The sequence below is a fragment of the Nothobranchius furzeri genome, chromosome 1 (assembly GCF_043380555.1).
Source record: "Nothobranchius furzeri strain GRZ-AD chromosome 1, NfurGRZ-RIMD1, whole genome shotgun sequence".
In the NCBI taxonomy this organism is placed as follows: Eukaryota; Metazoa; Chordata; class Actinopteri; order Cyprinodontiformes; family Nothobranchiidae; genus Nothobranchius; species Nothobranchius furzeri.
In genome coordinates this window covers 38,729,377-38,752,043 of record NC_091741.1, presented here as the reverse complement: position 1 = coordinate 38,752,043, position 22,667 = coordinate 38,729,377, and the positions used below count along the sequence as shown (strand labels likewise).

The following is a 22,667-nucleotide window of genomic DNA, read 5'->3' as shown; positions in this document are numbered from 1 at the left end:
GGAGCGCCGGAACGCTGCGAGACAAGTCAGGGGCGGGTTGAGAGATAACAAGAGGGGAGGAGGGGGAGAAGAGGAGTGTTCTGGTTCTTCTGGTTCTGGACTGGAGGACAGGACGTCACAGCTGGTTTGGCTCTCCGACATGACGGAAGCTAATTTTGTTTTTCTGCTGCAAAGTGAAATAAATCAAACGTCAGAATGTTGATGTGATGAACCAGACACGACTTTCATTACAGCAGAAAGTAAAAGAAAAATCATATTTTCAGTGAAAGGAAAAGAAACGGCAGTAATAAAACAAACGTAATAAATCAGTTATAATGAAATAGGCAGAAGGGAAGAACTGAAACTTTTATGAAAAATCATTTTAAAGATCCTGAAGATTCAGGTTTCCAGGGCCGACACCCATTCATTCCAAGACCTACACACATATAAATTACAGAAAGCAGTTTTAATTAGAAATAAAGTTTTAATAGAACGTCTTTTTTTACGATTAAAGACCAAGTTCACCAAACAAACATGTTTTAGTGATTATCTCTGATTCGAACAGGTCACTCTGAGTGTTTCACGCAGGCTGAACATGAAAATAGTCTCCTACACCTAGAGGTGTGACCAAGTCACTGCTTTGCGAGTCACAAGTAAGTCACAAGTCTCGAGTCAAGTCCAAGTCAAAGACAACCAAGTCGAAGTCCTCAACTTTGAATTTTCATGTCATAGACAAGTCATCTATCCAACTTGAATTTATTGACAATGATAATAAACAAATTGCAGAATTGAAGCTTCTTAAAGCTTCATTTATTCGCTCGAACAGCAGGAAGAGCAGCTGAAACGGCCTCTAAACAAAGTGCTGCTGCATTCAGCAGTAAATCAGACCCAGATTTTTGTCCATGTTGGGCCACTTTTGTGCTAAAATATCAAATATTGTCAAGTCATCATCAAGCCAACAGGTGCAAGTCGATTCAAGTTGCAAGTCATTGACGTTCAAGTCCGAGTCAAGTTGTAAGTCTTTATAGATTTTATCAAGTCAAGTCGGAAGTCATGAAAATAATGACTTCAGTCTGACTCAAGTCCAAGTCATGTGACTCAAGTCCAAGTCATGTGACTCAAGTCCACACTTCTGCCTACACCTATCTCCTGCAGTAGCTTCTGACAGAAAACAGACGGTGAAACTCTAGGATTAGAAAATCCTGACAGATCTACATCACACTGTCGCTAACATTCATGGACTCACCCATCATGACTCACGACGGGGAAGGCTGTTGTTGGTTTAGCGTCCAGGAAACAGCAGAGAACATATCTGCGAGTAGAAGCTAATCGTTAGCATTAGCAGCTCCACCACACAGCAGAACTCCTCCAGGCTTGAGTTATTTGTGGAGATAAAACATCAACGTTGCAGAGCGAACAGGGTCAGTGGTAGAGTCGTGTTGCTGTTAGCCAATCAGAGTTGTTCTTATTATGAGAACATTTTAAATGTTTGGTAAACTTTTTCCTGAGGGGATAAAAACCTTTAACTTGTCATTAGAAATGTTCTGGTCCGAACTGCTGTGGGTGAGAACCTCGTTAAAGCAGAACCATCTGATAACCCGCTGCGTCGGTTCTGACTGAGCTTTAATATTCTGCAGATGTTTAAATGCTTTCATGTTGAGAACCACGCTGGTTCTGATCCGCTCTGGCTCCCTTTGAGAACCCTGGTGTTTGTTGTGGTGGTTCTGTAGGACCTGGACAACACTGAATCTGAAACATTGGCTGATTGGATCCGTCTTGGTTCTGGATTCAGTAGAACTGCACTTAGAAGAAAAAGTGGACCAACAGCAGACCGGCCCTTTGTAAAGAACTGGGTTCATTTCTGGCTCGGTTCTGTTCAGCTGGAGGAAGCCTCACAGAGCTCAGAGACGTGACGGACAGCATGGAGCCAATTTAAAGTTTCAGCTCCAGAAAACCTGGATGTCTGTGTCCTCTGGAGGGGAAATCCACCTGGACCGGACCGGATCCCAGAACCGCTAAGCCACCGTGTGACGCCTTTTAGTTTGGATGAAGGAGTGGATTTTAGTTCAGAGAGACACCCCCCAAAACACACAATTTCATGCATACAGACACACACACATTCATGCATACACACGCACACACACGCACACACACACACACACACACACACACACACACACACACACACACACACACACACACACACACACACACACACACACACACACACACACACACACACACACACAGACGTTCCTGCATAGACACACACACACACACGTTCATGCATACACACACACACACACACACACACACACACACACACACACACACAGACACACACACACAGACGTTCCTGCATAGACACACACACACACACGTTCATGCATACACACACACACACACACACACACACACACACACAGACGTTCCTGCATAGACACACACACACACACGTTCATGCATACACACACACACACACACACACACACACACACACACACACACACACACACACAGACGTTCCTGCATAGACACACACACACACACGTTCATGCATACACACGCACACACACACACACACACACACACACACACACACACACACACACAGACGTTCCTGCATAGACACACACACACACACTTTCATGCATACACACGCACACACACACACACACACACACACACACACACACACACACACAGACGTTCATGCATACACACACACACACACACGTTCATGCATACACACACACACACACACACACACACACACACACACACACACACACACACACACACACACACACACACAGACGTTCCTGCATAGACACACACACACACACGTTCGTCCATGCATACACAGACACACACACACACACACACACGCAGAACATAGAGACATGCATACACACAAACACGCATACACACACACACACACATGCACGCATACATAACATAGAGAAACACGCATACACACACACACACACACACACACACACACACATGCACGCATACATAACATAGAGACACACGCATACACACACACCATCACCCCACATAGGGCGTTTCAAGCAGGGGAGAAAACAAATCCACAGGAGGTTGAATTCAGTTCAGCAGTTCTCCTGTGTGTGTGTGTGTGTGTGTGTGTGTGTGTGTGTGTGTGTGTGTGTGTGTGTGTGTGTGTGTGTACGTTTTCTACCTGGGTCATCCAAAAATCACATTCTGACCCACATTAGAGCAGCTGGTACCAAAACCGGGACTGGCTTACACTGAAATTAGACTGATGGTTCTGTTTCAGTTTACATTCAGTTGTCACCATGGTAACCTGTGAGAGTCAGCTGATCAGAATCATGTGTAACACATGAAGGAGAACCAGAACCTGAACCAGAACTGGTACTTCCTCTCGGGAAGTGGTAGAGCTGGGCAATATGACCTAAATATCACAATATATTGAGGATTTCACCTGGATAACGATAAATGGACGATAGCTACGGGTATGTGCAGAGACACAAGGTGTCCACTAGATGGGGGTGTCACGTGTATTACGTAGTGTCACATTTTTACATGACTTAAGGTGGTACAGCTTCTTAAAGGGACATGAACGTTGCCAACCTACACACACCTTTTATTTTTTATTATCAAATTTATTGACACGGGAAAAATGATCTCGATAAGAGTCACAAATTTTGATAACGATACATTTTCGATATATCGCCAAGCCTTAGGAAGTGGGAACAGATTCTTTGGAGTGTCAATAATCAATAAAACCATTTGGGTGTTAACTTGATCCGTCCGGAACGTTCAATCCCAGACAGGAACTTCTTTTGATTTGCTTGTTTTTCTCTCGTTTGGAGAAGCAACTGGAAGTTTGTCTGGAAGCAGGGCTGGACTGGGACAAAAATTCAGCCCGGGCATTTTGACTGGAGACCGGCCCATCACCTGTTTTTTTTTTGGAAAAGACATTAAGCCTTACGCTGTTTCTGACACACACCAACGTACACTTTCTTATTGGTAGTATTTATGTATCAATCTAATAAACGTAAACCTACACCATCCTTCCTATCCTGGTATTCTAAAAAGTAGGGTTGGGGGTAACTGATTATTTTTAAAATGATTATTCTGACGATTATTTTATCGAATAGTCGACTATTCTAATGACTATTTAGGTGATTAATTTAGCGATTACTTTTCTATTGCACAATTAATAAAAACCAAAAAATTCTCAAATAAATTCCTCCAAAAAATTGATAAGTTGTTACTGTAAGAGAATAAACACTACAGGCCTTCCATTTTGTATAACACTGCTTTTATTGTGTTGCGGTTGGTTATGTTCTGGTGACGTGTAGAACTTGGGAGTGCAGGCTGCTGCCTGAGAGGTGGTTGGAGACGGAGTGTCTCCATGCTGCTTTGTTTTGTTCACTTATGTGCGTGAGGCAAGTGGTGTTACGACCCTTCCTGGGGAGTCACGTGTTTCTCCTATTTTAACTGTAAATCCTTCTAGCTGTTATATTTATAACAAGAAACAGATATTCGGACGGAATATTTTCACGTTTATTCGAATATGATTGTGGAACACACCCAGCATCATAATAAATGAAGTAATATTTATGCCAATTTAAGCCTTTATGGGTGACCAGGACTCTGTGTTTATGAATGTGGAAGACACCCAGCATCCTGTGATGGCACTAATAACATCAAGAGATAATAAATAAGGTAATATTTAGGTCAATTTAACCCTTTACACGTGACCAGGACACTGTAATCAATTTTTGGCAAGGGAAATTATCTTCTTTTTTTTTCTTCTTTTTTTGTTGCCATTTTTGGGGTGTTTTTGATGACACAGTAGGCAGTATGAGTACAGTAACGTCAACAGATAATACATAAAACCCTTATTTGGTCAATTTTAGCCTACATGAAAATCTTAGCGATTCAATCACTTTTTGGCAAGTAAAATGCCATTTTAGTTGTCTACAATTAAATCATCAATAAAGAATTTAAAGATATTTTGAGGCATTTCTTATAGGTAAACGGGAGGGTGTAGTCTATTTGGCAAGTGACAATCTTCATTTTATATGCTGAAGTGCTTTTATCTTGTTACCTTTAAATTGAGCAACGTAATGAATAGCAACCTACACAGTGTCATTAAAGCCAAAGCTTGATCATTTTAAATACTTTTTTTCAAGTAAAAATGTGCCCCAAACTAGTTAACTGTGGCTCCATGTCAAGTGGACTAAAGAAAGGAAGGGGAAAAAATTAAATCGCTGGAGAATTGTTTATTTCCATTTATACAACGTTTACATTCAATACAGGGTGCCATTTTACATTGTTTATTTATTTAGTATCAAGGCTGTAACATAAAGAAAGCCAGTTCTTACCACAGAGTTTGTGGCACAAACCATCTTTCAATCGCAAATATTGCAAAAAGGATTAATATATCCTCATTGTGAACGTTTAAGACAAATAGCAACACTTAAAACAACTTCCGAACTGGAAAAACTAATGTGGCAAGGTGCAGAAACGAGTGCCCTGACGGGATTCGATCCCCAGACTCCCGGGTGAGAGTCATACGCTCTAACCAGTCAGCCAAAGAGACATCTCTTTAGCCCAGTAGCCAGGGCTCATCATCAATCGGGACATTGTGACAGGACGCTCACACTGCCACATCTTCCTCCCTCTTTCCACAAGCACGTCCTCGTGCTCCCGCGCAGGCTGCCACAAACACTGCCACACTAATATCCGCGATAAACATCTGTTTAAGTACCGGAAGAGGTTATCTTTGCTTTCCGAATGTCCATATTGCTAGATATGCTGAGTTTTAGGGCGAAATCCTGGGGAATTTTGTCTAGAAATGCAATTACCTAACCGTGCGCGATCCCGCGGTGGCTAATCATTTTTTGGCAGCGAGTCAATTTATGGCACAACACCGGCTCGGGTTTCTCCTCCTCCTCCCTCTTTTCTTCTCCAACCTGTCGCTGGGCTGAGGCTCCATCACTTCCTAAATTGATTTTACTTGAACCTTCACTACCAAACAACTGTGAGATTTTAACACATGTGCCAGCATCAGCCTGAAGGGCCAGTTTCTTTTTTAGTCGAATTTTCTCCGCTTCTCCTTTCCGTTTTTTGTTCTCCATTTTGTTAAGCTCGTCTGTCTGTTTACTGAGATTCACAAACAACTGGCGGGTGCATCAGACCTCTGGCTATTGGTCCAGCCCAGAGTGTATTATTACCAATTGGCCAATCCACCAACTTTTACGAGGCGTCGCGTGGGGCGGCGCGGACAAGTTGTCCGCAACAACTAGAGGCCAGGAAAAAAAAAAAAAAAAAAAACAGACACCGGCCCATAAAAGATGAAAGGGTCGGCCCAGCGGGCAGTTGCCCGCTATGCCCTATGGTCAGTCCAGCACTGTCTGGAAGTGTGTTCTCCTGGTGTTTCTAGATCCGGGTCGTGTCCCAAAGATATACAACAGAATCATTGAAGAAGGTTCAGGAGCAGCAGCGGCACCAGCAGGAATAACGACACAAACTCCTGGACACCCTGCAGAAATACACAAAAGTCCTAAATATCATAAAACATTCAATATGGAATTCTTGTGATTCTGTCTGCCTTAAAACAGCTTCTGCTGCAGCTGAAGTCTGTTTAATTTAGTCCGAACTGAGAGACTAAATGTTCCTGAAGCCGAGTTCCTGCATGCAGACGGGAGTTAAAGCAAAATCCGACTTTATTTCACACGTAAACGTTAATCTGGAACTTTTAGTGGGAATGTTGGATTTCTTTTGGATGAAATGTGTTTTCAGTCAGAAAGCTGAAGATCGGTCTGACATTCTGGGATTGATCCTGATCCTCAATCGATCAGTTTATTTATAAAGCCCCTTCCTGCCACCAGTCGGGCTAGCCCAAGGTACTGAACACAACACACAGTACGCTCGTGTGAAGTCAGATGGGATCAAGGAAAAATGTATTCAATCATATTTGTTTGGAATTGAAATTAAAACCAAACAATCCTTAAAAACATCAACATTCAACAACTACACGTCACATGACACCCCCGTACGACCGTGATCGTCACTGTAGAGGTCATCTGAGAGAGACGGTGACCTCTAGCACTGATGCAGTCGGGCTCTAAGGCAGGTAAATTGTTTCACATCACCAGGTAGGCAGTTCCACAGTTTTGGGACCATCACGGCAAACACACGGCCCCCGCTACATCTGCACTTGGTTCTAGGGACCACCAGCAGGTCACCGTCAGCAGAACACAGGGGTCTAGATAGAACATATCTCTGGATCCTGATCCTGATTCTGATGTCTGGATCCTAATTCTGATCCTGATCTTTGGATCCTGATTCTGATCTCTGGATCCTGAGTCTCATTCTGTTGTTTGGATCCTGATCCTGATTCTGATCCTGATGTCTGGATCCTGATCTGATCTTTGGATCCTGATTCTGATGTTTGGATCCTGATTCAGATGTCTGGATCTTGATCGCTGGATTCTGATCCTGATCTCTAGATCCTGATTCTGATGTCTGGATCCTCAATCAACCAATCAATCAATCAATCAAAGCTTTATTTATAAAGTGCCTTCCGCGACCCTGTCGGGAAGCCCAAGGCGCTGAACATGGTACATGAGAAAAGTTAAATATGAAGAATAAATCGAAAATAAAAACAATTCAAATATTACAAAAAAAAAGGTAAAACATTAAAGTAGAAGACTAATGGTTAAAACAAGGGATAAAGGAACCAATGAAAACAGGGAAATAAAATCAACATAAAAGAGGGCCAAAATCATTCAGGAAACGCCAAGCGGAGGAGGTGTGTTTTTAGGCGACTCTTAAAGACTGGCAGAGATGGGGACAGCCTAACTGAGGGTGGCAACTGGTTCCAGAGTGACGGTGCTAGGACTGAGAAAGCCCGGTCCCCACGGGTATGACACCTAGACCGAGGGACAGCGAGCAGGCCTTTGTCAGAGGAGCGCAGAGCGCGTGATGGGGAATGTCTGTTCAGGAGTGTGGCTAGATAGGGGGGAGCACCACCCTGAAAGAAATTGTAAACAAAGACGAGGAGTTTAAAGTGTGAAGGATAACAGACCGGAAGCCAGTGCAGGGAGGTCAGAACCGGACTGATGTGGTCCCGTTTCCTGGTCCCCGTCAGAAACCTGGCTGCGCTGTTCTGCACAACCTGTAGGCGATGCAGTGATGACTGACGCAACCCTGCATAAAGAGAGTTGCAGTAATCAAGCCTAGAAATAACAAAAGCATGGAGTACCCGCTCCAGGTGGGCACTTGACAGCATAGGCTTGATTTTTGCAAGGCGTCTCAGGTGAAAGAAACTGGACCGGATCACTGAGTTGATGTGAGCATCAAATTTAAGTCCAGCGTCATTTTTCACCCCCAGACTGGTGACAACTGGTTTTGAGTATGGAGAAAAAGGGCCAAGACCAACATAACGACCCACAGCCCCGCTATTGGGGTGAACCAGTAGCCACCCTCAGTTAGGCTGTCCCCATCTCTGCCAGTCTTTAAGAGTTGCCTAAAAACCCATCTCCTCCGCTTGGCGTTTCCTGAATGTGTTTGAATTTGGCCCTCTTGTATGTTGATTTTATTTCCCTGTTTTCATTGGTTCGCTCTATCCCTTGCTTTACCCATTTGTCTTCTACTAGAATGTTTGCCTTTTTTTTGTAATTTGTAATTTGAATTGCTTTTATTTTCGATTTATTCACCATATTTAACTTTCTCTTGTACCATGTTCAGCGCCTTGGGCTTCCCGATAGGGTTGCGGAAGGCGCTTTATAAATAAAGCTTTGATTGATTGATTGATTGATTGAAAAACAATTAGCTCGGTCTTTCCCTCATTCAGATGCAGAAAGTTGGCCATTAGCCAAGACTTTACCTCGTTAAGACAGGACACAAAGGACTGGATAGCGTGACCTTTCTCCTGACACAATGGAGAGTAAATCTGGCAATCATCAGCATAGAGATGGAACGATAGGCCATGTTTACAAAAGATTGACCTCAGAGGAAGCAGATAAATTGCAAACAAAAGAGGACCAAGGATCGATCTCTGTCGGACCCCCAGCGGAGCCCCTCCCAAGAAGAAAAAACATCATCCAGTTTGGCACAGAATGTCCTGTTGTGGAGATATGATCTAAACCAATCCAGAGCAGACCCTTTGATCCCAACCCATCGTTCCAAGCGATCAAGTAGAATCGCGTGGTCAACCGTGTCAAAGGCTGCCGCCAGATCTAACAACAGAAGCACCACAGATGTACCCTGATCTAGTGATAGATAGATATCATTTAAGACCCTCAGTAGATCTGACTCTGTGCTGATCCTGATCCTGATCTCTGGATCCTCATTCTGATGTTTGGATCCAGATGTCTGGATTCTGATTCTGATTCTGATGTCTGGATCTTAATTCTGATCCTCAGTCTCGTTCTGATGTTTGGATCCTGATCCTGATTCTGAGGTCTGGATCCTTATCCTGATCTCTAGATCCTGACCCTGACCCTGATCTTTGGATCCTGATTCTGATCTCTGGATCCTGATCATGACCCTGAGTCTCATTCTGTTGTTTGGATCCTGATCCTGATTCTGATCCTCATTCTGATGTTTGGATCCTGATTCTGATGTGTGGATCCTGATCTCTGGATCCTAATTCTGATGTCTGGATCCTGATCGCTGGATTCTGATCCTGATCTCTGGATCCTGATTCTGATGTCTGGATCCTGATCTCTGGATCCTGATTCTTATTTCTGGATCCTGATCCTGATCTCTGGATCCTGATCTCTGGATTCTGATCCTGATATCTGGATCCTGATCCTGATATCTGGATCCTGATCCTGAACCTGATCTCTGCATCCTGATTCTGATGTCTGTATTCTGATTTTTGATCCTGATCTCTGGATTCTGATCCTGATCTCTGGATCCTGATGTCTGGATCCTGATCCTGATCTCTGGATCTCTGGATCTCAAACCTGATCTCTGGATCCTGCTGCGGGTTGATTAACTTGATGGAAACGTTCCTCACAGCTCTGCTTGCAGACAAGAAACATCTGGAATATGAATTCCACTGAGCAGCTGATTCAACGAGGTCAGCGGTGAGGTCATTGCACTGCGGTCATGTGACCTGACACGACTGCTTATGGATCGGAGCTTTAGGCGGATCAGCTGTTTGTTGTTGTTGCTGCCTTTGATTTTCCTTTAGACACCAAAACGGGATGAAGATGTTTTAGATAGATTGGGAATTATGCTTTTTCCTTGGATATTTGATTGTTTATTTATTTATTTGTTTGTTTGTTTGTTTGTTTATCCATCCATACTGTTTATCTGAATTGGCCCGGAGCTTCCACCTCTTTCCTCGGGTCTCTAAACTCATTGTTTCTCCAACATCTGAACCCAAACTCGACCTGGCTGCTTTCTGGAAGCTGTCCTGGTTCGGTTCTGTCTCTGGAGGCCCGACCCGCTCAGCTCTGGCCCCATTTGGTTTTTCTTTCTGAACATTTGAACAAAACGTCCCTAATATGTAGTTTTGTGTGTGTGCTTGTGTTATTTCCTCCGTGGAGTTTAAAACACTCCGCCAACTTTAATTTCCTTTTTTTTATTTGTTTTAGGTTTGGACTCGGTTCGGTTCTCTGAGGAGCTCCGAACACACTCAGTCCAATTTCCTCTCCTTGTATCTGTTTTTAGATCCATCTCTATTAAAATCGGCCTCATTCCACTTCTGTCTCTGCCGTCTTTGTCTTCAGATCCGCCTCTACGCCCGGCCGGATGCCATTTCGAGCGGCGCGGGAGACTACGCTCTCCACATCACCAAGAGGCTCCTGGGATTTTATGAGGATTACTTCAAAGTCCAGTATTCACTGCCCAAACTCGGTGAGGATGTGCGCTAACGTTCAGCTTCTGTTGTATCGCCAGGATCCTTATTCACACACACACACACACACACACACACACACACACACACACACACACACACACACACACACACACACACAACCTCTGACGTCAAAGCCAGAACAGGAAGTAGTTCTGGCTAATGTGGCAGGAAGTGGGTTTCCTGGTAAATAGAAGAGACGTTTGTTACGTTCATTCTGTCTTTACTTTCTTATTCTTTTGCTTTTGGTTGTTTTCTGAACACAGAGGATCGAAGCTTGTTTGTACCTTCCGCTCCTGCTGTCGCCGCCGTCAGAGCGCCGCTGATGTTGGTGTTTGTCTGTGGACAGCAGAGGACGATGTCGCCCTCTGCTGTCCACGCCTGTCCCATGAGTGATCCAGCGTGTAGCCTCCTTCGTCCCTGTTCATGTCCGTGTCCTCGCTTCCTTTACCCGCCTTTTGTATTTCATGGTTCTGAGTTAAGGATCCGTGCTCGCTCCTCCTCCGTTATGTGGTTAGGGTTAGTGGTCTGCTACAGCTGATTTCTTATCTGCTTCTTGTTTTGCTGCTTTTGTGCCTTTGACTTGTTTCGACCACACCCAAAAGACAAGATGTCATCAGAACAAAAGTGTGGAGTCGCATAGGAATCCTGTGCAGACTCTGCAGTTAAACAGCTGCGGGACAAACCGGACGCCAACAATAGAGCGTAGAGGAGGAAACAAGTGGAGGCCACAGACGACTGCACAAGCACAAACCGTATAACGGACTGGGACGGTACCCGGGCCATCAACACATCACGCTGGTCGGTCCAGATCCTCGTTAATTCCTGCTTGTATCTTGGATCCGGTTGGGATGAAAGACAGAGCAGCAGCTGTTCCTGGTGGAGACTTCCTGTTTGTGAGCATCTGTGGCAGAGTGGTCCAACGTAAAGCCAGCGGTAATCAGGAGGTTCATCTGAGCAGCTCAGACCGCTTTCAGAGCTGCAGTTAATTACTGCAGACGAAACCATAGAAGAAGAATGTTTGAACAGCTCCATCATTTATTTCCTAATGAATCCGATCCGTCTGAGCAGCTGTTCCCGTGCCGGTTTAAGCTCCATCTGCTGCTCCGTCTGCTCCGCGGCGTGAACGCCGGCGCTCTGTTAGAGTAACAAACGTTCTGGTTCCTGGTGAAGAGGCTCGGTTCTGCGTGAGACGAGTTCAGCTCAAAGTCACACAAAGTTTTAGAGATTTACTTTTAGTCTGACGGGATTTGATGCACGGAAACCCGAACGTTCCCCCGTTGGTTTCCTGCAGCTGAAGCTGATTTATCTTAGAAGAGAAGTTCTTTCAGAGCGAGAGCTCATTTCCCATCAGGCCCTGATCTCGGCTCTGATTTCTGCTCAGCCTGATGATTTGTTGTAAGTTCACCATCACTGGGATTTTTCTGGCATTTAGGATCCAATCATGTGTCGTCTCACGCAGACACTGGCAGACGGATCGTGTGATCAGAACGTTTATTTTGCCTTTTTACACCAAATCAGATTCCAACATTCACAAACCTCCTCCTGCTCCCTCGCTGACGGATACGTTCAAACAGACGGAAAACGTCTGAATCCATGTTTAGATCCGGCGAAGCGTGTTAAGCAGGTCCAGCCGGTGTGCTGCTCGGCTTCTGCCGGACTCGCAGCAGAAACGCAACCCAGCGCTCCCAGACTTCGTCGATCGGAACAACCACGACAGGATTCGCTAGCCTGGCAAGCCAGACTAAATAAACATGTTATTTAGTCTGGCAACGCTCCACTGACGGCTCTCGGTTGTGGGGCGGGTTCTACCGTTGTCTTTCAAATGATCTCCGCATTCCACTGGACAATAAATGTGACATACTCTTGTTTCACTCTGTTGCATCGTCCCACCCACCAGGCATATAGAGTGCCCTGATTGGCCCACAAAGCGGATAAAGCTCTGTGATTTGTTCACTAAGCAGATAGAGCACTATGATTGGCCCACCATTATGGACCGATCACAGCTCTTTATGTGTTTGAAACCCCTCTAGAGAGCTGTGATTGGCTAGCCAGAGTCCTGGTAGGAGCTGTGGGAGAATATGGAGTTCTGAAACGGCCCAGAGTCAGTTTGTCTGACTTAGTCTGTAAAACGTATTTTAGCCTACATGGCCATATGTGTTACTGACAGATTTAAATAACACACCTGGTAAAATAACAGGGATGTGCCGTTCTGATATCGATATCGGAAGTAATTCGATATCGGCCCAAAAACAGTGGACCGGATTATATCGGACTGCATCGAAATTCTCTGACATAAGGAGTTCGTTAAGATTCACATTTTTGTAACCAATGGTTACAAACTTACTGTTATTGGCTCTTGAAATAGATGAAAGTATGTATGATTTGTGCTGATATCGTATCGGATTAATATCAGTATCGGTCAATACTGATGGCTGCAATATCTGTATCGTATCGGAAGTGAAAAAGTTGTATCGGGACGTCTCTATGAAATAACAATATGAACATGAAACAAAAGCAGAAACAACCCCGGCATAAACCAGTGGTTGAATATTTAAACCAGGTGTGTTGGAGCAGAGCCACTAGAACCTGCAGGACGGTGGCCCAGGAGGACCCGGACAGAACACCACTGGGTTAGCAGAAACTCGAAAGATGAAAAACGCACTTAGGAGAAGTTGTGCACAGAGGCTTTTATTTTGAAGGGGTCAGCTGCAGCTTTTATTGTTGGAGGATGGTGAGCTGAAGGGGCTTTGTGTTAATTTGCCTCGTCGTGGTTCGCAAGCGTTGGAGCACAAAAGGTCGGTTCTGAGCTTCAAATGGACCGGGTCACCAGAGGGTCCAAACGGGTCCAACAGATGTCCTCCTGAGACCACGACAGAATGTCTGACTGCTTTGTTTTCAATCATCAGATGTGTGTGTGTGGTCCCAGAGCCTCGGGGCTCCATCTGTTGTCATGCCGGGCATCGGGCTCCCTGGAGAGCGCTGTGGAGGAGCTGACGTCCAGATTTAAAGGCACAGAGGAAGCTGCCGACTGCAGAACTCTGCTTCTGCCCACGCAGAACTTCCACGTTCAGGTTTTAGGCCTCGGGAATTCTCGGAGATGAATCAGGTGTTCAGGAAGAATAACTGAAAGTCTTTGAACAGCCTCAGTTTAGTGAAAAAGATGGATGGGTGGATGAGCTAACAGCTAGCCTGTGCAGAACCAGGACTGAAGTGAGTCATTGTGGCTCTAAAACAGCACGGTGTTGGAAGTGTAGGTCGCCGCTTATAATATAGAACATCAGCAAACATCGGCCATCGGCCATAACAGCAGTGTTTACATCAGATGTCCATGTCACCCCTTGGTTCCTTATCGGTTCATTCCCATCAAAATAAAAGCACCGCTGCTTATTTAGCCTGACTGCGACCTGAGGACACAGGTTTGTTATATCCTAATTATTTTAATTCATATTTTCTATGTTCAGTTTTTTATATCAATGTTTTATTTAATGGTAAATCAAAACCTCTCAAAAAATCTATAGAAAATGTACAGGTAACACTTTGTAACAAAGTTTCATTATTAAACATTTATAAATGTTTAATAAGTCATTAACAGATCATTTACAAGGTATTAGGCTGCATACATATCATTTATAAAGGGTTAAATAACATTTACACATACTCTTAACACATTAGGTAATGTTCATAGCTGTAATATATAAGATCATGATGCGCCAGTCATTTCCAAATGATCAACTAACTTACTTTTTTAGTTTTTAAGAATCATTTGTAGCCTTACAAACATTAATAAATGACATTTGTACATCTACAAGTAATCTATTACTTTTTTTGCTTCCCCTGATATAAAGTGTGAACAACTCATTACTTGTTAATGCTTTAAGGAACATTTTTAGCTCCATAAAAGGAATTACAAAGTATATTTATGTGTTCCGTATGACATTAGGGCCACGGCAGTCCATCGATAAAGTAAATAAAAAGTCTTTATTTTCTATTCCTCGGAAAATATGGTCAAATTGTAACAGAGCAATAATAGTTGTAAAAAACAAGTGAATTAAAAGTTCTATTTTTATATTAACATTTATTTGTACTCCATTTAAGCTGCTGTCCGTTAACTCTGGTGCAGATTCGGCTGAGCGGATTTGCCCTGACCAAGCTGTCCAATGAAGCCGGTTCTTAAAACAAAGAGAGATATTTATTTACATGTTCAAAAGACATTAACAGAATAATACACGTCGATCAAATAAACGTGATCACTTTTATTTTTCCTGTGTGATGCTCGATAAAACTTCAGCGTTGCAAACAAATCTAACTGAAAATGAAGACTTGCACAAGGACGTTAAATAAGCTGACTAGCAAACATTTTAGTCTCAAAACAAAACCAAGGGGCCATTATGGTCTACATTTTTGAAGCCAAGGAGGAGGGGCTATAATTGCAGTTCCACCCTCATCCACTAGGGGCTGTGAGCAAATCCTCATTGACTTCCATGTTAAAAACGCCAATTTCATAGCAGAAATAAACTTGTTTATAGCCTGGTTCAAAAAAAACATTTTAGGTTTAATGGATCGATTTTACATTCGTAGCAACTCTGAGAGGGTGAATTATTTTGTAACTTTTCTGTTTAAGTGGAATTAAATGCTTAAAATTCTGAATAATTAATGAGCATCAGAGCCACGCGACTTCAGAGCTAGCTCCGGGGAAAGGCCTCAGCCTCGGCCTCACGTTAAAAGTTGTTTGGCCATTCGGACTCTCTGAACTTTAGTTGTGTCGTCTGTGTGTGTTTGTGTTTGGATGTTAATCATAGAATTGTTTGGACAAAGAGGGCAAGCTGTGGTTATTGACTGCCCTAACAGATTATCTAAGCAGTTTATGCTTCTTTATTATCAGTAAGTAAAATTATATTTCTGTACTTTATTTTGCTGGTTGGGGGGGGGGGGGGGGTGTCTGTGTCATTTAACTGCTTGGTCAAACATGTTTAACAGTTTGCTGGTTGAATGGGGGAAACTTCTATGTGTTTACCATAACACTGCTCAGTCTAAGAAGGGTTGAAATCGTTTGAAATATAACGTGTTAGTGTGGCTGCTGGGTATCTGACCAAGGATAGCGGAGGCTATCGGGCTTCGCTGATCGACCGCAGTGAAATATCTGCAAGCCTGCCGTTTAGACGCTCTTGTTTCCAATCAGGAGCGCGACGCAGAGCCGTGTGCATCGACAACGGCCGGCCGATATATCCCCTTTCAGCTATCTTACTTATGATTTCGTTACTAAGCAGGCTGGAGACTCACTTTGGAATCGCTCTACCATGTTTTATATTTTGCTAAAAACATCCGGAAAAACCTAGCTTCGGGTTAGCATGTAGCTAATGTCCCGCTGATCTCCATCTGTGGAGAATGAGCTGATCCAAAAGGCCAGGGCTCCCGGTTGCAGCGGTCTGGCTCCGCTTGTAATTTAACAGTCCACATTAGATCTCCACAGGCGACCAGCACGACTACAGCCTTGCATATAAAGCCCGGCCGGCTGTGCGGGTGGGCTACCCCGTGGTCCCTAGAGCCTTTCTTAAATACTTGGGTTAGCTTAGTTACCTAGTAGCTGCATTGATTTCAATTGCTCCAGCCCTGTTCCAAATGTAACGGCCCCACCCTCAGCTCCACCTCTTTTCCCATTTTTGTATTGTCTGGGCGTGACTAAGTAAAAAAGTCAGTGGTGGGAACAATTTGTAGCTTCAACTTTCCCCCAGGCAGAGCTATGGATGGGCTATGTCCATATTTGATATGTCGATGAGAAAAACAGTAGCAAGTATTTAGTGGTAGCGGCTAAATGATTCTCAGACTCAGTTTTGTAGCTGATAGTAAATTTATCTTCATTTACACTCTAGAAAACGCACCTCGTCTTGGATCTGCAGCTCACGCCGGAAGCTTCTGCTGTTGAGTAACTTAGCTTAGTACAACACTAACTAGCTTAGATTGATGCTAACTTAGTGCAATGCTAAGTTAGCACTAAGCTAGCGGTTTTGTCTGTCGACTTGAGTTTGTAATATTCCAACACTTTGGAAACGATTTGGCATTTCTTTCTGGGTGTTGTCGTCCTTTTTCCCCCAGCCTCTGTTGCTCTTGCTGACTAGAATCTGTATGAGCGACGGTTCTACGCCACCAAACCAGGAAGTCACACCAGGAGGAGAGATTGTATAACCCAGAAGTGATACATGAAACAAAACATCCAAAAATGTTATTTAAAGGGACTTTATGGAGTTTTGAATTTTTATGCTCGCGATTGCCCCCTCAGGTCAAAAGCGTAACGGCAGCTTCAATAGTAGGCTTTATTTATTATTTATTATTATGTGAAGTGCCTTGAGACGACTCTTGTCGTGATTTGGCGCTATATAAATAAACTTGAATTGAATTGAATAGGCTTGTGCACGAGGCGCGCATGCTGTACGTGCACACTCCTTAACGAAAATAACAGCGGAGACAGTCCTGTGTGTGTGTGTGTGTGTGTGTGTGTGTGTGTGTGTGTGTGTGTGTGTGTGTGTGTGTGTGTGGCCAGGAGGACAGGAGAACGTGCAGCTAATTAATTAAATAATGTGGTTCTGTACCTTTCTCTTCAGCACAGCTGACAAAGGTTTATGATGGGTCAGTCCTCCTGCATGCTCAGATCATTCCCTTCCCTTGCTTGAAAAATTGTTTCAAAATGAAAGTTGAACCCACATCTTTTTTATCTGTGAATTCAACGCCGTTCGGCGAGTCTTAAATAAAAATTTGGGCATCTTACTGTAAAAAAATATACCATTAATGTAAAAAAGAAACTCTAAATAAATTATGTACACATCCAGAATCGAACCCACGTCTCCTGCCTGGGAGTCCAATGCCATACTAGGTGAGCTAAAGCACCAGTGACATCTTTTGAATCTGTAACATTTATATCCTTGATGACAGCTGAAACAACGTTCAAATAACGGTTCGGAGTGAAAATGGCTGTTTTGTTGCTAATTTGCAGGAAATATCTAGAAGAAAGTTCTACAGAAAGTAGCTAAGGATCCTCACAAATGTAGCTAGCTTTATCACTAGGCGTTAGGAACAGTGACAAAGATTTGGCACTACCTCATGAAGTAGCTGCCTCTCTCCCTGCTGCTAAAGCTACTGATAGCAAATGCTACAGGCTATGCCTGTTTGTAAATGTTTAATCATCATTTAAGCATTTATGTCATCACAGCCTCTACTCTATTACTTAATACCTTATAATCTGTTAACTAAACAACTATAAATGTATTTGTAACTGTTAGTGTAAGCCTTTATCAGGTATTTGTACACCATTTGTGTGTACTGTTATGTGTTAATGACTCACTAATAAACACTTATAGATGTTTAGTAACAAAACATTCATGTAAAGTGTGTGAATCTGTCTGACAGACTGAAAACCATCTTATAGTTCCAGCTATATTTGATATTTTTCAGTAGAACATTGGAATAAATTATAGTTCTAGTCATGTCCTGTTTCCCTCGTGATGAGAACATAGGAATCTTCTGTGGGAATCCCAACTGACTCCTGCTGAAGTGCAGACTCACTTTGGGATTAAAATGCCTCGTTTTTTTTTTTTTCTCATCAGGCCTGTTTAAAAACTTTGTTTTAGACAGCTTGTCTGAAAAATCCATCCATCATCTATACCCGCTCATCCTCGCAGAGTACTGGAGGGTGCAGATCTCCAGCAGGAGACGGGCTGGACAGGTTCCCAGTCTGTCGTAGGGCAACGCAGAGGATAAACAACCCCGCAGACCAGCTGATTAACCTGGCAGGCATAAATGTGGTCTGGAACCCACGCATTCTCAAGGAGAACACGCAGACCCCAACAGAAGGTCCCAGGCTGGGTAGGTTGGGATTTGAACCCAGGACCTCCAGCGCTGACCACTGAGCCACTGTGCAGCCCCATCTCAAAACGTATTTTAGCATTCCAACGAAACACAGGTACGGAGTCCTAACCCTGTTTTAGTTCCCATCTTTGACTCAGAACTACAAAGTCCCGACGCTCCGCCATGGTCCCGGCCCGGGCCTTGGTTTCTCTTGGTTCTTTTCAGTAGTGAAGAGGAGATTGCTGAAGAAGCGATAACGAGCCTCCTCGGGCTTCCGTAGAATGTTCCAACCATTCCAGCGGAGCGAGCCGAGGCTCAGGTGATTGGACCGTCAGGAGAATTACGCTGGATGTCTGAGATCACACCAAGTGGACTAATGTGTTCTGTAGAGTTCTGGCTCCATCTGGGCTCCACGGAGACAGCACCGCCTGCGGTGCAGCGCACACACACACACACACACACACACTCCTGCGTCTGCATCTTTTCATCTCTCTCTTTTTATGCTTTGTCACTCACTCACTCCCTCTCCTCTCTCTCAAGCCGAGGCTCCAGGGCGAAGCGCTGCAGCAGATGGACCACACACACACACACACACACACACACACACACACACACACACACACACACACATAGAGCTGCAGGCCAGTCAGCTGTCACCTCGTCAATGCCTCGGTGGAGCTCACAGCTGAATCACGTAAAGACGGTGTTTTACACAACATCGTTTCCTCCTGGACGGAACCGAACAGAACACTCAGTCAGATTCTGCCTGAGATCCAAAAGATTTTTTAGGTTTTTAAATTTCCTCCACAGCTTTTACCCGATAGAGTCATCATGAAATACCAAATAACACACACACACACACACACACACACACACACACACACACACACACACACACACACACACACACGTCTTTCTATCATAGTGAGGACCATCCATTGACTTCCATTCGTTTTTGAGACTGTATTAACCCTAACCATAACCAGTGCTTAGCTAGTCCTCACCCTAACCTTAACTAAAACTTAAGTCATTCACTGCCAGCCGTTTCCTGATCGCTAAAGCCCTTCGCTGTTAGCGTTTCTCACCGTTTTTACTGTTTTTTTAAGACTCACAGAACGTTGCGCGCTAGGATGATGTCGACGCCAAAACAACCAAAACAAAGCGGAGACTCACCTCTTACATCAGGAAGAATCTGCGCGTTTTGAGCGTTATCCGTTCGTTCATAATCCGTTGTTGAATTGTGATCGGCAGAAGCTTTTCCGGTTTGCGCCTCACTTTTTTTCATGTTTATGTTTATGTTTATGTATTTAGCAGACGCTTTTGTCCAAAGTGACTTACAAGTGATAATCGGCATGTTGCCCTTGAGGCTAACAACAACAATATCAACAACTTGACATCAATCATGAGAGGAGGGAACAAGGAGTGGACAGTAGAGAGGGGGGACGGGTGCAGGGAGGGTGCTAGTTTAGAAGATGCTCTCTGAAGAGCAGGGTCTTCAGGAGTTTCTTGAAAATTGAAAAGGAAGCCCCTGTTCTGGTAGTGCTTGGTAGGTCATTCCACATTTGTGGAACGATGCATGAGAAGAGTCTGGATTGTCCTGAGCGTGGTGTAGGCACTGCTAGCCGATGATCCTGTGATGACCGGAGCGGCCGGGCCGAGACGTAAGCCTTTGCAAGAGGATTCAGGTAGATGGGAGCCGTACCATCTCGGACTTTGTATGCTAGTGTTAGCAATTTGAATTTGATGCGTTGAGCTAGCGGTAGCCAGTGGAGCTCAATGAACAGAGGGGTGATGTGTGCTCTTTTTGGCTGATTGAATACCACACGTGCCGCTGCGTTCTGGACCATTTGAAGAGGCCTCACAGTACAGCCTGGAAGACCAGTTAGAAGGGCGTTGCAGTAATCGAGGCGGGAGATGACAGTAGATTGCACCAGGAGCTGGGTGGCATGTTGTGTTAGGTATGGTCTGATCTTTCGTATATTATACAGCGCAAAGCGGCATGAACGAGCAACAGAGGCAACATGATCTTTAAAGTTCAGGTGTTCATCAATCACAACACCCAGATTTCGAACTGCCTTTGAAGGAGCCAGAGATAGGAAGTCATTTTGGATTTAGATATTGTGCTGTATGGATGGTTTTGTTGGGATGACAAGTAATTCAGTTTTAGAGAGGTTGAGTTGGGGATGGTGGGATTTCATCCATTTTGATATGTCAGAGAGACAGTTTGATATTCATGCAGAGACAGTGTGGTCGTCCGGTGGAAATGACAGAGCTGGGTGTCATCTGCATAGCAGTGGTCGGAGAAGCCATGTGATCGAATGATCTCACCCAGTGAGGTGGTGTATATGGCAAAGAGAAGAGGTCCTAGTACAGAGCCCTGGGGGACTCCTGTGGCAAGATGGTGCACGGTAGAGGATTGTTCAAGCCAAGATACTCTGAATGATCGTCCTGTGAGGTACGATTCAAACCATGCGTGTGCTTTCTCTGTGATGCCCATGCTAGAGAGTGTGGACAAAAGGAAGCCATGGTTGACAGTGTCAAATACAGCCGATAAGTCAAGCAGGATAAGCACTGAGGATTTGGCAGTCGCTCTAGCTTTTTTTAAGGATTCCGTCACTGCTAACAGAGCAGTTTCAGTCGAGTGGCCCTTTTTGAACCCAGATTGGTAAGGGTCAAGCTGACAGTTTTGTGAGAGGTATTCTGTGATCTTCTTGAAAGCCACCCTTTCAATGATTTTGCACAGAAAAGGGATGATTTGGACTTTTTTTTACAGCAGCGGCCCAAAACGATCTCCTAACACATGGATGTTCTACTTCCTGATCTCGTCATGTGTGACGTATGCGGATGAAGATCGGCTTTAGAGCTGAGATGTTTGTTCTCATGGTGCGGGGACTCGTCCGACGCCCGCACAGTAAAAAAAATGCTGTGAATGAATTAATTCACACCATACCTCTGAAGCCAACTGGTAGTAAGTAAGAGAAAACAGACGCGCATGTGCACGCACGCACACACACACAAACACACACACACACGAAACGACCCTGAGGAACACCAGAAGTTTGTTTTTTTACCTGGTTTGTGTCCGCGAAAGATGGCCATTGTGGCTCCGCCCTTTTCAGATGTTGAGAGTGAAGCTGACAGGAGCAGCCATGCTGGATTTTATAGCCTTTGTGGCAGAAAGATTCTCCTAAATCTGGTTCTGTTGTTGGATCCTTATGTCTGGGTTGCTGTGCTGTCAGAACCAGGATTTTATCGGCGCTCCATCTTTGATCCAAAAACTCGAGGGGAATTTTGGGTTTCACAGGGAGGATGAAGGCCCTGGAAGTGTTTCAAAGCAACGAGGGAGTCTAGCAGAGCAGAACCATCCAGAACCTGGAAGGAAGGGTTTAAGTGGATTCTTCAGGAGGAGCCAGGGGGCGACAGTCACCTCAGATCCAGGAGTGGACCGATCTGACAGGAGAAACCTGCTCATCTTCAGGTTCTGGGTTGATGAGCTCTCGGCAGAATCGGGTCAAACCTCATAAATTTAGTCTGGAATGGACTCATTCCAGAACAGCCTCTTTAAATCAACGTTTTCACATGGAAATGATCCGTTGCATCAGTTAAAGCAGCCAAATCAGCTGATCCAAAACCAAGAATAACATTATTAGTAGATCTCGTGTTAACTCCCTCCACAGATACCAGGATGTGACACTAGGGGGCGGTGTTGTACTGTTTGTAGAGGAGAAACCTAAAAACGATGAACCGAGAATAAAAACGTTTAATCACTTTTTTTTTTTACTAAACTATGATGTTGTGTTTACCGTCAGACACTTCAGATGTGAAGCGGCTACGGCAGCCCGAATGGCCAAATAAACAAAAAAATAAGTCTTTTTTTTTTTTAGGTTATACAGAATTCATAAGAGAGAGAAAAAGAACGCATTTATTCTCGGATTATTGGCTACGGGGCCGTTGCTACCAAGTTCTCACGTAGAAA

General features: G+C 44.2%; 1 protein-coding gene across 1 annotated transcript in view; it reads left to right on the top strand.

The window, feature by feature from the left end:
• Positions 1–22,667, top strand: part of LOC107386826 (thyrotropin-releasing hormone-degrading ectoenzyme) — a 203,809-nt gene that overhangs the window by 48,907 nt on the left and 132,235 nt on the right. Inside the window, exon 4 of the mRNA XM_015961451.3 lies at positions 10,722–10,848. Within this exon, the coding sequence (XP_015816937.3) occupies positions 10,722–10,848 (127 nt within the window). The remainder of the gene's footprint in view (positions 1–10,721; positions 10,849–22,667) is intronic.